Below are 16,372 nucleotides of genomic sequence, written 5' to 3'. Positions count from 1 at the left end.
AAAGTTCAAAAATAATGATCTCACACTGGGCTTTGGTGCACCCCAGAATGATTATAGTTTTGTGTTGTCTAATTAGTTGCCTTTTTTATTTATTTAAAAAACTTTTTGAGGTTTTGTTGTTTGTTCAGTTCACTTTAGTTTCAGTTCATTTTTCCAGGGTAGTTAATTTCCATTTAGTTGTCAATGTTTGACAAAGTTTACTTCTAGTTTAGTTCTGAATAAGTTTTAATCATTATAAAATTGAGTCTTATTAGGGGTAAATTAAAAAAGTTCACAACAGGTATGCCACAGGTATTTTTGACAGCACCTAACCCACAATCATGTGGAGACCCAGTCTGGTTTATTTTAGCTTATTCAATTCCATCTTATTTCATTTATACAGCACCACATCACAACAACAGTCACCTTAAAGTGCTTTATATTGTAACGCTTCAATAACATAGAGAAAACTCTAACAATCAGACAAACCTTTATGATCAGGCACTTGGCGACAGTGGGAAGGAAAAACTTCCTTTTAACAGGAAGAAACCTCTGGCAGAACCTTGGTAAGGGAGGGGCAGCCAATCTTAAAATAAGAAGGTTTAAGGTTAGGCTTAAAACTTTCCTTTTTGCTAAAGCATATAGTTAGGGCTGGATCAGGTGACCCTGAATCCTCACTTAGTTATGCTGCAATAGGTGTAGGCTGCTGGTGGATTCCCATGATGCATTGAGTTTTTCCTTTTCAGCACCTTTCTCACTCAACATGTGTTAATACACCTCTCTGCACTGAATCATATCTGTTATTAACCTCTGTCTCTCTTCCACAGCATGTCTTTTATCCTGTCTTACTTCTCTCACCCCAACCGGTCGCAGCAGATGGCCCCGCCCCTCCCTGAGCCTGGTTCTGCAGGAGGTTTCTTCCTGTTAAAAGGGAGTTTTTCCTTCCCACTGTCGCCAAAGTGCTTGCTCATAGGGGATCATATGAGTGTTGTTTTTTTTCTCTGTATGTGTTATTGTAGGGTCTACCTTAAAATATAAAACGCCTTGGCGCTGTATCACTAAAATCAAATTGAATCTGCTGTGACCGGTTAGGAGTGAAGAGAGGGAGACAGGACAAAATATGCACTGTTGATCATTTCACGTCATTAAGTTCTTTTTATTTTCATTTTTGAAGCCTAGTTTTTATTGTTACTTCAAGACTAACAACATAAGTCTCAGTATTATAACCTTCGTGCCGCCCCCACAGTTCAAGCAGCTGTTTTAGCCTCCTGTTCCAGCTCTTTAACTTTCATCTTATCAACAGCCTCTTGCAAACAAAAGATTTGAACAGCCTGTGGTTGGGGGCAGAGCTGTGTGCTCAGATGACCACATAAAGGACATCTCTCTCTATTAACAAGTCAATCTAAAGTTGGGAGATAAATCAGGTAGCATATGGGGAGCAGACAAACTCCAGCATGTTTTGGGAACATTATGACTCAAATCCACATGGAACCATTTTCACTTCTCTTTTCTACTTAAAAGACTTGAGTATGATTTTCTGTACTGTGAGTATAAAAGCATCTTTAGTAAGATTGCTGTGCAGACACAGAGGTTTTGTTCTCTCCCCTTCACCTGCACACTGCAGTAAAACATCATCTGGTCTGTGAGCGCTCGTGTATTTCAGACTTGACTAGCCGAGTAATCCCATCGCCGCAGCTACGGCATCAATCCATTAATTGCACTGTCACTGTGGCAATGTCATGAAACACCTGCATTGTTATACAGTTCACTGGCACAGTGTGTGAAGGGTGATCAGATTTTAGTACGTGCGCCAGCAAAGCCCGAATCGTGCCAAGCGTAAGCCCGGCAGATGCAGAACAGCTGGCATTGTGTTCGTCTCACCGGCTGATCCCGGCTTCAAAGACGTGCTACGAGGTCCTCTTTCAATGAGAGTGTGTGCGCATGAGGGAGAGAAAGGGAGAGCAATTGTGTAAGAATCAAAACAAAAAAAAAAAACTAGCATGACACACCGTGTTAACGTGGCCCTCTATTGTTTTGCTGACACCATAAACGCTCAACGGACAGATAAGGAGGCGCCAGGTTGACTGAAATCCATACCATTTCACAGTATGACAGACCCTGTCGTTTCATGGCGAGGGATTCAAATCTATGGAATTAGAAAAAGGGATTTGTGGAGTTTGTTGATTGCCACTCCAATGGATTTACAATTTGGATTAAGGTGCTTTTGTTCTGTCAATATTCCCACTCTGAGACGTGAATGGTACAGCATGCTTAATTTGCACCACCACTTTTTAGTCGGTTATTTCTTGAAGAAATAAGTGCACTCAGATGTGGCGTTACTAACCGTGGGGGCTAGCCTTTAATTACCTTCATCGGAGCCTGTACAACATCTCCATATAGCTTGTGATTATCTGCTTTTCTTGAGAGTGGGAGGGTCAGGGGTGTGATGAAAATTGCTTGGCTTTTGTGCGATTTTGTGGTCTAAGTGCGAGGCGAAATGACTGCGATCCATAGATGAGGCTAATGGCCTTAAATAATACACTTGGGCAAAGTTGCCGGAGAACTCGGCATCCATGGAGTTAATAATGGGCCTGATACAACCTTTACACATAATTGCACAGCACATTGTTGACAAGGAGTTGGTACAGGCCTTTACAGCCAAAGAAAATGATAATGACTTCTTACTCGTTCAGTTCAACCTGCAAGCGAGCATCTTGCATTGCACCGATAACATTGTTTTATCTCAGATTCCCAGCCTTGTCACAAGGTCTTCATCCAAACAACTAGATGGTAATTAAATGCTGGCACTCTCAGCCGAAGGTGTTCTCACCGCATTTATTTGAAGTGTGAACATGATGCATGCTCTCCCCTTGTAGATATCGACGCTAGTTTTTAAGGATGTACTGCGCTAAGATACGTTTTGAAATGAACGAGTGGAGCCAACAATGAGATTTCCACATGAGCAGCGTCCGGCAGAATGATGAACGAGGTGGTAGACTTGAAGAATTACAGTGATTTAAAGTTGGATCAAAACCCCCTCTGAGAGTACGGTTCTCCTCTTGCTTTGATGTCATTTCGTGCGGCTACACAAACATGTAACCTCGACGCGCGCTTATTTGTGTGCCTAATTCCGCGTGTGCACCGCAGCGTGTAGGCTGCAGCTCTTAAAGAGTGCATACTGTGCATTCACGTGTGTGCGTGCGCGCCCGGTTCCGTGGGTACCGGCGTAAAAGCGAACGGAATAGACTCAATTTAAATCAAATTAGCATGTAGGCAAATTAAGCAGACGGATTTAATTTGAGCTGTTGTAAAAATGCTAATTTCAGTACAGCCCGCAAGCTTATATGCAAATACAATACTATTTTACAATAATTCATATTAGGCAAGGCATGCATAAAACACACATTACATCCTAACGTCATCTGGGGAATTGAGTATCATTAGCTTTTGTACTCCTAACAAGGTGAAGCTTTTTAGCTGGTATGTGGGGCGAGCGTATGCATTAGAACTTCTCCACTTATCTGTGTGCATCGCTGCTGCTGCTGCAGCTTTATTCACAACACTGTAACGCTCATAGGAATGACAGTGTGTCTTTGCGCGTGTGCATAATTTGTTATAACTCGTCCAGCAGGCATGCCTCTAATTTTTTCGCATTCTGTTGCTGCATTACTACTAAACAGATGACACTTATACTCTCCTCTGCTGTCACAGTAGATACTGCTGGGTCATAACTTGCTTCTGCATTTAGTTGACTTATGGGGAAAGGACAGAATCTACTAGCATGGAAACATGGCTGCCTTTAGATGTTGTTGTATTTAATTCTGCCCTTAGCCGCCGCCCCCCATCAACTCTACTATGGCTTGCTTTTTTCACACTGCTGCAGCTCAGAAGAAGCACCACATCAATAGATGATGTGCTGTTTTCCTCCCATGTGGTTCACCTTTGATTGCAGGCTCTAAAGGTTTGCACATACATTAAGGTGCCTGTGGATGTTGTTAGCGCTTGGGTGGGCATGTTGCTCCATACTCGCGCGCGTGAGCAAGATGAAGTTTGGGTGTTAACATCTTAACGTGTAAAGAGGACGGAGCCTTGTCGATACTCGTTTGACGTGTTAAAGAGAATTGGGCTGGCTCGCTGTGACTCACCACGCCATCCACCAGCAATGAGGGCAATCAATTAAAACACTATTAGGCCAAGGGTTTGACATGGTCCAACACAGCATGGGCTAGAAAGTGTGTGAGTTGGGTTTCTCTACAGATGTAGCTGAGCAAATTTGCAGCTGAAAGACCAGCTGATTTTTTACCTCCACCAGGGAGGTTATGCTTCTGTGGTAGCGTTCAGTTGTCTTGTCTTTCTACCGGTCTTTAAACACGACAGCTTGAAAGGTTCTGAATGAATTCTGGCGTCCATTAAAATTTGGCTCATATTCACCAAGGACTTTAAGTTCAACCTACTGATTTATTGGCTGAAAATGAACAAAAAGCCTGATAATTCAGAACCTATGAATCGTGCAAGTGTGCTGTGTATTGTCAACACATAGAAAGTAGTGTGTAAAAATGTAAAATATGACATCACACTTCATGAACATTGATAGACTGATCTGAAGGTCACAGAAATAACAGTAATCTGTACATAACATATCAGCATATATGGAGTGATATATGGGGATTCTAAAAATGATGTTACTTTGAACTTTTGACCTCGTCTCCAAGATCAGATGAGATCAAACTTTCATAAAATGTTTATATAGTTAGTTTGCATCCAAAATCATGTCACATTTGACCTCTGACCTCACTTTTACATTTCACAATCCACCTTTCATTCAAGTTGACCCAAAAATGTATAAATATTGTCAACAGAAAGAGGCTGAGCTGCCTAGTTAGTAAGAACACTACTGTACACTAATACTAAATAATAAGCTCCAATTATGCACAAATCAATCCCTATTATCCTTAACCAACTCCCACATACTGTTATTAAAAGTGCAATCAAAGTAAACATCTGTTATGCTACCCTTATCAGATTTTTACTGCACTACAATCTTAAAAATACATTTAAAAAGAACAAATAAAACTAAATGAATATATATAAAATATAATACTGTTTCCCTTAAAGTAAATAGAGAGTGAGCTGTCTTGGGGAGACAACTAGGTTTTTGATGTCAGTGATGTGTGCTCATTGAGAAAAGAAAGATGCAGTAAATTACTTCGCAATTTCCACATCTGTAGCTGAATCAGTTTAATGATTAAGCTACATATTATTAAGCAGACTGCTCTAAAAATACAGTAAAATATCACTCTTTGTCATCACAGCTGAGTTTTGAAACTGTTGTATATCATATGATTATAACATTATTACAGCAGTATGTTGTTACAATTACAGCACTATATTATTGTCTATTTCTGTTGTATATTGTGTTGTACATTATTTTTGTTGCATGAATGCCAGCCTTACCAGCATTGAACTGTTATCTAATAGTTTGACGCTGGCAAATTCTTCCTCTCTGTAATCTAAGTTATATTGCAGGCTGACTTGATTTTTCTGTGGCCCAGTAGCAAAATCAAGCCCCACACCTTGTGGAGACACGATCCAGTCCAAACCCGGTTTGGTTTTGCTTCATATCTGTGTTGGGCTCATGCAGCAAAAGCTCTATCGAGTTAAAGGAGACCCGAGTTATTTAGTTCTGGTGCCCACACCAAAGTTTTCGCTTTAACTTCATCCCTGCGCAGGTGGAGCTGTTTAATGCTTTAGGCTGTCCTCTCATCTCCAGTGAGTCCTGTTTGTATTACTGCTCAGTAAAAGACAGAGAAATTGTTTGTTGCCTCTCTCGCACTTTGTCCCCCCTTGGCTCGCTGGGGACAATTATGTCCCCCGCTCCTCCCCCCTTCGAGCTATTGCCGAGCCCAATTTGCTACACAAATTAAACGGGAGGCATTTGAAGAGCAAGGGGAACAAGGTGAAGGAGAAAACAACAGAGAGCAACAGAGAGAAGGCCAAAGACACACAACAGCAGACCGAACAGACCTGCACAGAGATAAGGAAATACCCTTTTATATTTATTAAGAGAAGTGCATGTTTACTAGGAGTCCTTACTGTTAATTTTCTTAAAGAGTGCCCAATATGTGAGGTAGGACTGGCTCTAAGGCTCGTGCCATCTGTTGAACAGGCAGACTCAGCCATTTTCTGCACTCGTGTGTCTCATATCCTCCACCAGGTCCACAGCCTGAGGCTAGCTCACATCCAAATGGATCCAGAGCAGCAACAGTAGGGTTTTGGTGCTGAGGGGTTAGTCTGGAACAGACTAAACTGATGTGCACTGAGGTCCTCAGTGCACAGCACACATGCAGGGAGAGCCTTTGAGTGTCAGGGCTGGGCATGCACAAGCATCGGCACAGTGGAGGAAATTAAGGAGCTTCCGAGTCGCTGGAAGGGGCTATTGCACGGCTTCCAAACAACAAGGGAAGAAGGTGGGGAAAAGACAAAGACGCTGGCGGGGGAAACAAAAAACAGAAAGGAAGAAAAAAAACAAAACAACATCAGAAAGAAAAAGCCAAAGTAAGAACTGAGGAGAAAATTGGCAAGAGAGCGATTAGGAAGAAAAACAATAGAAAGAAGCCGGAGAAAGAAAAGGAGCAAACACGTGCATGTGGGAGATCAGGCGGCGCAGGAACAGAAAGGAGCAAATATAAATCCCAGAGCTAAAATGTACTGCTGAAGTGGCTCTGCTTATGAGCAGCCATGTTTTCGCACACCTCGGCAGCAGACACAACAAGCACCGCGTCTCCGTGACCTCCCTCACTCCCACACACCCCTTCAGTCATTAGCAAACAGGCGCTGTGGCTACCTCGTGATAAGTGTGTGTGTTTTGGCTTTGAAATGATGACCCCGCACAGCTGTTAAAGTAGGGTACGGGGGTAGCCGCAGCTGCTAACAACCACACAGCCAAATGAAGGGAATTAATCGGGGGGTGGGGGTGGGTTGCAGGGGAATGGCGAGCACTGAGGCGTCAAGATTTGGAATGTCTGGAAGTTTCACCGAGGCAGTTGTCTGAGGTTGTCTGAGCAAATGTTATGTGAATTCACACTACGCCGAGGAAGATGGGAGTTTGTGAAAAGATGGCTTCCGAAGAGCCCGCTCAATGGTAACGTTTATCGACCGTTAATGCCATTTTGGGAAGGTCCCATAATTAAATTGTGTCAATAAATCCCGGAGCTGCACATAAAACCGGGGAATAAACGGAGAAGACGTTTTCAACTGTTTGCCTCTTCCCTGCTGAGAGACATATGTGGCTTGGGGGTAAGGGGGGGGGGGTTGGGCGCAGAATAGAAAAATAAAACACAGTGGAGCGGATTGCAGGGAACATTTCTCAAGCACAAAGTTGAAAATTTCGCCCATCAATTCCACTTTGCGTTGGCTCCGTTGTCTGTGACCTTGGGTGAACGAGCCCTTCGTTCTGAGATATTCAGCTGAACTGAGGGGATTTCAGGCAGTGCAAAGGGAGCAATAAAAATTTTATTCATCTCACTGTGACTCCAGTAGCTAATGATTCATGGATCTTAGTGTAAAAAAAAAAAAAAAAAGGTGGTGGGGGATGATGTGGGGGAGGGGGAGGTGGTCTTTTGGTGTAGGACCAGAGCTCAATGAGGTTTGAAAACGGTTGTCACACATCAATGGGCAGGTGTCTGATGTCAAGTAACTCAATTCCAAAGATTTCTCATTGCTAGATTCTTGGCTGAGGCGTGAGCGTTTCTGGTTTTTACTGCAGAAAGAAGTAGCTGGAAAATAAGGAGTTGAGATGAAGAGACTGATCATTGTGGACTAAAGGTGTGTGTGTGAAGGAGGCATAGACACAGTGGGAACAGTAAAATAGGACTGATGGAGGAGGGCCTGTTTTCTCATAACTGACTGGGATCACTTTTTAAATATGTTTCAGGAAATGAATAATAACACATTATTAGACAAACAGTGTCTCTTACCCACAGGTCTGTGAAGTTTTTACAAACGCAGTACAGGAAGTATTTCTGCGCGTGATGATGTTTAAACAAAAATGAAAGAGATGACTCAAAAAACAGTCCCCATCCCATAACCAGCGGGACACCACACTCGAGGCCCGTGGGGAAAGCGGACGGTGTACTTACTTTGAGCGTCGGCGAGGTGGAGGAGCAGACCCAGGACGAGCAGCAGCGGCAGCAGCAGCGTGGGTCTGGCTCTGCGCATGGTGGGACAGCTTGGCACCAGCATGCTTTGGCAGCCTCGGTGGCACTGGCTCACAGAGCCCTGTGAGTCAGTCTGGTCTGATTTCTCAGATGCAGGGTATTCACAGCCTATGCGAGGCAAGGAGGGAAAAGGAAGAGGGAGAAGGAAGGAGGGGATGAGGAGGGGGGGAAAAAAGGAGAGAGAAAGAGAGAGGAGAATGAATGAAACAAAGCTGTTTGGCTCCACGGGTTTTATCTATTCCTGCACATTTCTGACATACCCCCACACAGCCTCGGCTGGAGCTGACAGAGGATAGGAAGAGCCTGATGTGCTCACAGGGTATGTTCTGACAGTTCTCTAAATGGAATAGTCACTTCACACAACGCGTGTGCACGTGTGCATGAGAAGGAGTGAGACGGAGAGTGCAAGCCACAGAGAGAGAGAGGGAGAAACCGCCCAGATGAAAGGGCGAGTTAATATGATTTTGTCTTCACAGCTCCGGTCACGAGCGCCAATTAAATACGCTCCATAATATGAGCACCTTCCAAGTCCACCTCAGATCAGCAGCGATATCTGTTTCACATTAGGAAGGCCTCGCTCCCATGAAGCAACAGCCAGGAAATGCAGTAAGAATCCCGAATTGCAAAAGCGATTTCCTATTATTCAGTAAAACTGCTTAAACTTTTAACATCACTGGACATAAAAGTTGTCTGTAAACGACACTGTGCTATCTTGTACATGTTTGCTAAACCCGTTCATCTGTAGCCCATACACAACATTTCCATCAATTCTTTAAAAGCTCTATACAAAGTAGAGTAGCTTAACTTGGAGCCCGTGTGTGTGTGTGTGTGTGTGTGTGTGTGTGTGGGGTTCAGTCTTTTATCCATTTGCTGCACAAACAACAAATAAAATCTGTAAGACAGAGCGACGAGCCTTTGCCATTCATGTTTCAGCCTTTTATCTCAGGACCACTACATGGCTGTGAAAATCAATGTGATACAGTGAGCTAGTATTAGCCGCAGACCGGCTCCATCCCTTGTCATCCATTTGCTTAAGCCCGAGCTTGATCCTCAGTGATGGATGCTGTGCGGTAGTCTTCGGCTCATAACACGGCTCCCGGCTAATCCGAGTGTGTGAGCTTTGATGACACACTGTACCGCTGGTTAGCATCTTAGCTCGTCTGCCTGCATTGTTCGGCGGGAAGCCGCTGTTGTTTCAGCTGCGGTGGAGACTGGTGGAGTTGGATGCGCGCACTCTATGCGCACCGTGACATTTCAGACACTTTGTGCACCATGACATCAAAAGCGCATCCGTTTTCGGATTGTTTTTGGTAACTGTGCACATAAAGGCTTTTGCTAGAAGTATTATTACGCTGGGGTGTTTATCTGCAGATTTGACCGCCACTCACTAGTAGGAAGCAAAGAGGGAAAAAAAAGGGAAAAACGCAGCCCCTAAGCCCAATCACTAGGCCCGATGATGACAAAGTACCTCATTTCCCTGTTACCAATCATCCTCTGTCTCGTTCTTAGCCTTCCCTCTTTCATTTCTGTGGGCTGTAAATGGCAGAAAAGACGGGAAGATAGCACACCTGTCACACTCGATTTGTGTTGGGGGGAGATAGACACGACTACCTGTCTCCAAGCACCGCGGGGCTAGTAGCGAATGCAAGAGCGGGGGGGACGGGTGGCAAAGGGAATCAATTTGAGGCAATTTCATCCCCGCTCACACCACACACACACACACACACACACACACACACACGCAAACAAAAACGTGTATGCATATAACATACATCTGAGAACACTAGACAGAATTTTCACATGAGCAGTGTTTGTAGCGACGGTGAATCTGATTAGAATTAACTGGACTGAAAAGCCCCGAGCAGCGGCGCGAGGGGATGGAGCTGCAGCGTGATCCATACGTGGCGCGGTGCGGCGTACGGCCGTCTGTCTCCTCCGGTTATTGTTTCACGCATCTGCCCCTCCAAATCTAAGTGATAGCCTTTGAGTTAATTAATGAAGTGTGAATTTCCATAATGACACGACATTAGGTAGCACACAAGAAACAGTACTCGGCAGCCCTCCACTTCTCTGTTTGCACCCTGCGTGCATACACACCCATTTGCACACACACACACACACACACACACACGCTGATAGAGGCAAACAAAACCATCTGTATGTTGTGTAACTGCTAGTGAGACAACCAAGAGGCTACGCCATGTGAGTAAATAGAAGGAGAAGCTAATGTAGGCTAAAATGCACCCAGCGCAGCCATAATTTATACCAACAATGAAAGCAATTATAATTGCTGTTGATTTGTAGTGTTCATTTTTACAAGTAAACTGTGCTGCAAATTCCTTCCTAATGTGCTATGGGGGTGACGAGCCACCTGCCAGACCTGGCAGAAAGGCAGCAGTTTGCCAACTGCATTGTTAACCGACAATGGATTTAGCTTAAATACTGCAGATTTTTTTATTTATTTTTTGGGAGTGGAAGCTTCTACAATTACATATACGGGCGTGCATGCAAATCCGCATCATCGTCTCTGCATGCATTAGTCGGTGTAAACCAACAGCATCACCTTTGATCGTTTCATCCTCAACGCGGCCATTCGGCGTCACTCTGCGAATCTTCTCGTTCATATATTTGGTGGCACTGATGCTTGTCATTGAACATTTATTACAATAAAAAGGGGGAGAGAAAAAAAACACCAACAGTCTTGTCTTTCTTCCTGAGCCCCCGGTGGTATTATTGTGTTCCCATTCAGTAGTGTTTCATTCAAAGGATTTTGCTGCTGATAGCAATCATGCATTATTAAACAAAGCCTGACAACATGCACAATGTTAATTAGAAAAAGGGTGGTGGTGGTGGTGGGGGGGGGAGTGTGTGGCAAGAAAAAGAAAGGGGCCGTTGAGCTGTCTACTCTCTCTCTCTCCCTCCTTCTCCATGATCCTTATCAGAAATGTGAAAGAGAAAAGAGGGTGGGATGTTTATATTCTCCATAATGGCTGGGCTCTATTCTCATTTGAGCATGCCTGTTTGGTATTCTGGTCTATTTAGACAAGCAATATTATTAAGGCTCTAAAAAAAACCAAACCAAAACAACAACAACAAAGAATCAGTCATATTTATCTCATATTCCAGCCATACTCCAATAAACTTGTTATAGGGACAAATGCAGGCAGAATAGTTTATGAGCTTCAAAAACAGCGTTTTCATAACATTGCAGTGTCTTTTGCGTGCCCTCCTCCACGTTTTACTGTTTTAGCGAGCTCGATACAAACCAAAGGCCCAAACCGACGGTGCAATTTTTTATTATTTATTTGTTTTATAACATTTTCAACATGAGCTTGAGCGTAGCATTTGGACCGCATTATGCTCATCCCCAGCGCGAGATGACTAATTTCGCTTTGGCCTGCCCCGGAGAATGTTGAAATGGGGTGTTTTTAATTTCAGGCTCATGCACAAACTGAACTGAACTCGAAAGGAAACGGCGGACTCATGGTATGTTATCCTAACAGACCAGAGCGGCCACAAAAATGCCACCAAATCTATTAAGGCCAATCCCTCTGTAATTAGCTCAACACATGCGAGGACAAAAGCACAGCAAAACTACGATGGATGTGAACCGAACTGGACCGGGTTATAAAAAAGCAGTATCATACCCAGACAGGCACAGCCAATGAGAATGCGTTTCCTTTTACGAGGCAGGGCTTTCTATTTATCTTCAGACTGGCTAAGTTAAAGAATGCAATAATTACCCTCCACAGCCACACTTTTAAGCTACAGTGATATGCAAGGCTGTGAGAACAGTGGGGTAAACTGCTATGCTATAACTGCACTGGTCTCTGTGATTTCTGCCCTGATGCTGGGAGACACGGCCCGTGCCTGAGAAACCGCATCAGACGACCAGCTCTTGTTGTGAAGCTAACTGGCAGCGAAGGGGACGCAAGGTGGAGAGCAGAGCAGAACTGCAGCAGACTCAGATTCCACCAGCCTCCAGTTGCTGTTGACTTAATATGCATGTAAATTGTATTCTCCAGCTTAACACCATGATGAAGGCACCAGTAATAGATGAATTCATGGAAATATTTTGTCTTGATAGGGTTAAACCATGTTACTGATGATTTTCTTGGGTATTCAAATGAAAGATGAGCAACACGGGTGCATCAGAGCATATATGTTTATATATGAGGGAACACATCATTCATTTGGATATTAATTAAAAATATGGCACAGTGTGGGTGCCTTACAGAGATGCTAATGTAAGTTCTAGAGATGAACTACTGCTAGTAAACAACGAGTATATTTGCTCCACCACGCTGTCCTTGAACACTGAGCAAGTTCACAAAGTCATGTCAAGAAGGCCGATATTCAGAGTCCGGCTTATCTAATCCGTTAGCCATTTGTCGATATATAAACAGAGTCCGGAGCAGCTTTTTCCCCCAAGACGTGGCCTCCATCGTCCCCCCATACACTACAATAACTTGCACCAACTCCCATTGCGCCCTGTATAATCATTCCCTTAGGAGTAATAACGTATTTGTTATTGTTTTTATTATCTGATCTTTTTTAATGGGTATAGCAGAGATGCTATTCTGTTCGATTCTATATCAGCATTTATACTAGCCAATAAATGCAAATGGAAAACGTAAAGAAAAGACAGAATGTTTGGAATACCACAAACGACCAGTCGATCCGAGCAGAGCTGGGCAGTGTTTCAACTGCTTGCTGTGACAATAAAACAAGATCGTTTTTAATATTCAAACAAGGACTAATAAATAAGCACACAAAACAAATATTAGTGAAATCTGTCTATGTTTCATGAGTCTGGATCAAAAAAAAAAAAAAAGTTGGGGGCTGATATTCGGGATCACCAAATATTAGAATCGGTCTTAAAAACTCTGTCGATACAGGTGTACTACACTAAAATACAAAGTCAGTTCTTTAAAACTTCTGCCTGGAATTTTACTTTGAATACAGTACACAAATATAACAACTAAACACACCTCTCCTGCTTTCTGGCCTGTTCTTCTCTTTGAACACTTGAAAGAGCCCTTATGTGAGATCGCGGGAGGAGAGCAGGAATGGGACTAAAATTCATTTACATCCAGATCCACGCTTGTATTTTCACAATCAACCACAGTATGATACAATCCAAAATAATCCGTTTAGCCTTGGTGTACCCTCCATAGACGTCTTAAGGCTACACTTTGGTTTGAACAGCAGGTGGGCGGGGCAGCTGTAAGATGACCATATAAGGGACAGCCACTCCCACTGACATCATACAGCTCTAAGAGTAAAAACCAAAAGAAGTAGAAACAGCTCCTACTTCTCATACTGATGACTTCTACATCCACCCAAGTCATCATTCGAATCTTTGGCCACGTTTGGTATCATCATCCACGATTGTCAGATCATATATATACACAGACAAACATAATAAGCTCCCTTTTAATGAGTAAATACCAATCAAAGCGAAACCTCTGTGGAGTGGCAGTGTATACAGAGTCAGATTGTCAAAGGGCAAATAAAACATCGCAAGCTGCTGTGTACTAGCACCGCTGCTCTTTTAATAGCTTGCGTCGAAGAAACACAAGGATAGCTGCGAAGGACGCCCCAAGGATTTTCCCAAACATCAAATGACCAGATTTACAGCTATACAGCTAATATGTTTTTGGTTTCCTGTAAATTTTAAAGTCTCTCTTCTCTAAAAAAAGGCCATTTTCTTATGTGTACTTCTGTCTTTTCATGAACATTCTTCCCTTGTGTTAGTGGCTTCTGTTTTTCCTTATTTTTCCTTTCTCCCCCCCTTTACTGCTACTTTCTTTCTCTTGCCCGCGATGTGATTTAAGACCGAGTGACAAGGCCTTTTCTCACACATCGCTCTCGATCAGCCGGCATGTGTAATAACATTCCTCAAGCTAAGCTAAGCTATGCCCTCAAGTGCAGCCTCCACATGAAAGACCCTGACAACTACACATTAGATGAGTTTATTTTCTATACTTATTTATTTGCTTCTACCCCCTCGCCTCCCTCAAACAAGCCTCTCACGGCCATAAACTATTCTCCGGGTGGTGCCGCCGGACTTTTTGCTTGAGAAAATCGGGGTTTACGCCCCTGCCTCGGATGCTTGACGAATTTTTCGGACGAGCAAAGGCTACCGGTTGCTGGGGCTGATGTCTGGTTATATCTTGTTTTCCTGTGAATGGATCACCCAACATGAAACAGCACAGCGGGAAGCTAATTGGCTCTGATGACATTTGTCTGTCTAATAATTGGTTTAAAAGCACCTGCTGCGGCTGTAGGACGCCGAAGCTATCGCGACCCCATCTCGATTGTGTGTCCGTGGCAAATTACTTCCAGGAGATTTCAAACCACTTCCTCCCCCCACCCTTCTTCCCTGTCAGCAAAAATGATTGTGGACTTTAAAAATGCCACAGCAGAAATAGTGTAAAATACAAATTATTTCTCCTGGGCCTTTTCTGTGATTGTTTTTCTGTTACATTAACGGCCAAAATGGGAGGTTATGCATCTTCATCGAGCAAAAAAAGGGAAAAAATAATATTAATAAAAGTACACAATTGAGCAGACAAAAACAAAAGCTGAGTTGCAGTTTTAAGACCATTACCTTGATGGGTGCAAGAGCAAGCTTTTATCATTGCGTGAACTCAGCCCACCCAGACTGACCTTGATGCTTTTTTGGTATGACTTAAAGGAGCGCACGGCGTCAGCTCAGGAATGCCTCCACTCTGTCTGTGTGTGTGTGCTCGCCTTTGTTTTCAAAAGCCTCTCCTTGACTTTTCTCTCCACCTGATCTACCTTGCTACTTTTTCCCTCTCTCTCCCCGTCCTCACCCATCTTTCTCTCTCATCTCATTCCTCCCGCCATGTTTCCCAGCAGCTCTTTGGTTCAGATGGATGGTACCAACAGTGCAAGACCCTGACCTGTAGTCTAGTGACTGATTATCCCCGTGCCCTGTTGTGCTGCTCTTTGAACGCATAACAACACACAGTGCACGCACAGGCATAACAAACGCACACACAAACACACACACGTGTGCAAGGTTATGGAGCTATTGGGTAAGCTTCGGGGACACTTGGGAATTTCAAAGTGAGGGTTGAGGGGGAACAAAGAAGCCAAAGTAATCTATTTCATCTTTGTCGCCATTTTTGGATCACCTCCGCTGACCTTGTTGACACAACAAACACGCTTGCTATTGAACGCTAATGGACGTCACTAATGCCGTTTGAATGGGCAGCGCATAAAACCAGAGCAGAGCACAATCAGCCTTTTGGGATGCATGCGAGCTGTGTAAACTATTCATATGACTGCCAGCTCTTTGGGAGGCCTTCTCTTGCGCTACATTTGCTTGTCACGGCGTGGGTGGCTTCTATAGTACAAGCATGTGCCACTTGGGTCGTGCTTGACCTTGCGTATCAGCATTTAGCATAGGGAAAGAACTTGTTATCATGCAAACAGGCTGAATCATGAGGAGTCTATTGTGTTGGGTGCACAAAGTGTGGCGGGATAGAGAGGGGGAAAAAAGAGAAAAATAGTAGACGCGGCAACAGCAGCAGCAGCGGCAGCCAACCAGGAATGGATGGGATTAAATTTACGCCGCATGAACTGGGGAGGGCTAAATCATGTTACATATTATGAAGCAGAAAAAAAAAGAAGAGGGAGTGAGAAGAGGGCGGAGCAGAGGGCTGGAAATATAATGGATAAGGGGAGCAACGAGGCAGAGAGGTGGCAAAAGAAGGGAGAGGAGGATAGGGGAAGGAGGCAAGGAAGGAAAGGGGAGATGAAGAGGAGAGCACGCTGTAGGGTGAAAGAGCAGGAGAGGCGGAGACCAAGGGGAGGGAAGCGAGGGAATGTGCCTCACTGCCAGCTTTTTCACACTCCGCCTGTGCTCGTACGCCTGACGGAGGCTGCGTGAGGGAGATGGGAGAGAGAGGAACGAGGGATAGAGGCAGAGAGAAATCACGCGCTGCCGAAGAGGAGAGGGCGGTAGCCGCGAGACCGCTCTGGCAGTGTGAAGGTATTGTTTCCTGAAAGGGAGGGAGCTGGACAGATGACAGCAGGTGAAAGAGAAAAACAAAATGTGAATAAAACACATGGCAGACTCTTCTCACCCTCAAATGTGCACACTCTGGTTCAGGACTACGTCCAAGCAAATCGATGCAGCTCAAAGA

General features: G+C 44.0%; 1 protein-coding gene across 40 annotated transcripts in view; it reads right to left on the bottom strand.

Annotated features, from left to right (window-relative positions):
- LOC120721802 (receptor-type tyrosine-protein phosphatase delta-like) overlaps positions 1-16,372 on the bottom strand; it is a 404,829-nt gene that overhangs the window by 94,248 nt on the left and 294,209 nt on the right. For all 40 annotated transcript variants that reach the window (XM_040012365.1, XM_040012377.1, XM_040012374.1 and 37 more), the window contains one exon: positions 8,118-8,303. In XM_040012365.1, the coding sequence (XP_039868299.1) occupies positions 8,118-8,220 (103 nt within the window). In that variant the 5' untranslated portion in view covers positions 8,221-8,303. The remainder of the gene's footprint in view (positions 1-8,117; positions 8,304-16,372) is intronic.

This window comes from Simochromis diagramma, unplaced genomic scaffold (genome assembly GCF_900408965.1).
Source record: "Simochromis diagramma unplaced genomic scaffold, fSimDia1.1 OVJJ01000604.1, whole genome shotgun sequence".
NCBI lineage: Eukaryota > Metazoa > Chordata > Actinopteri > Cichliformes > Cichlidae > Simochromis > Simochromis diagramma.
Note: the sequence above shows the minus strand (reverse complement) of the source record. Positions and strands in the feature narration are given on the sequence as shown.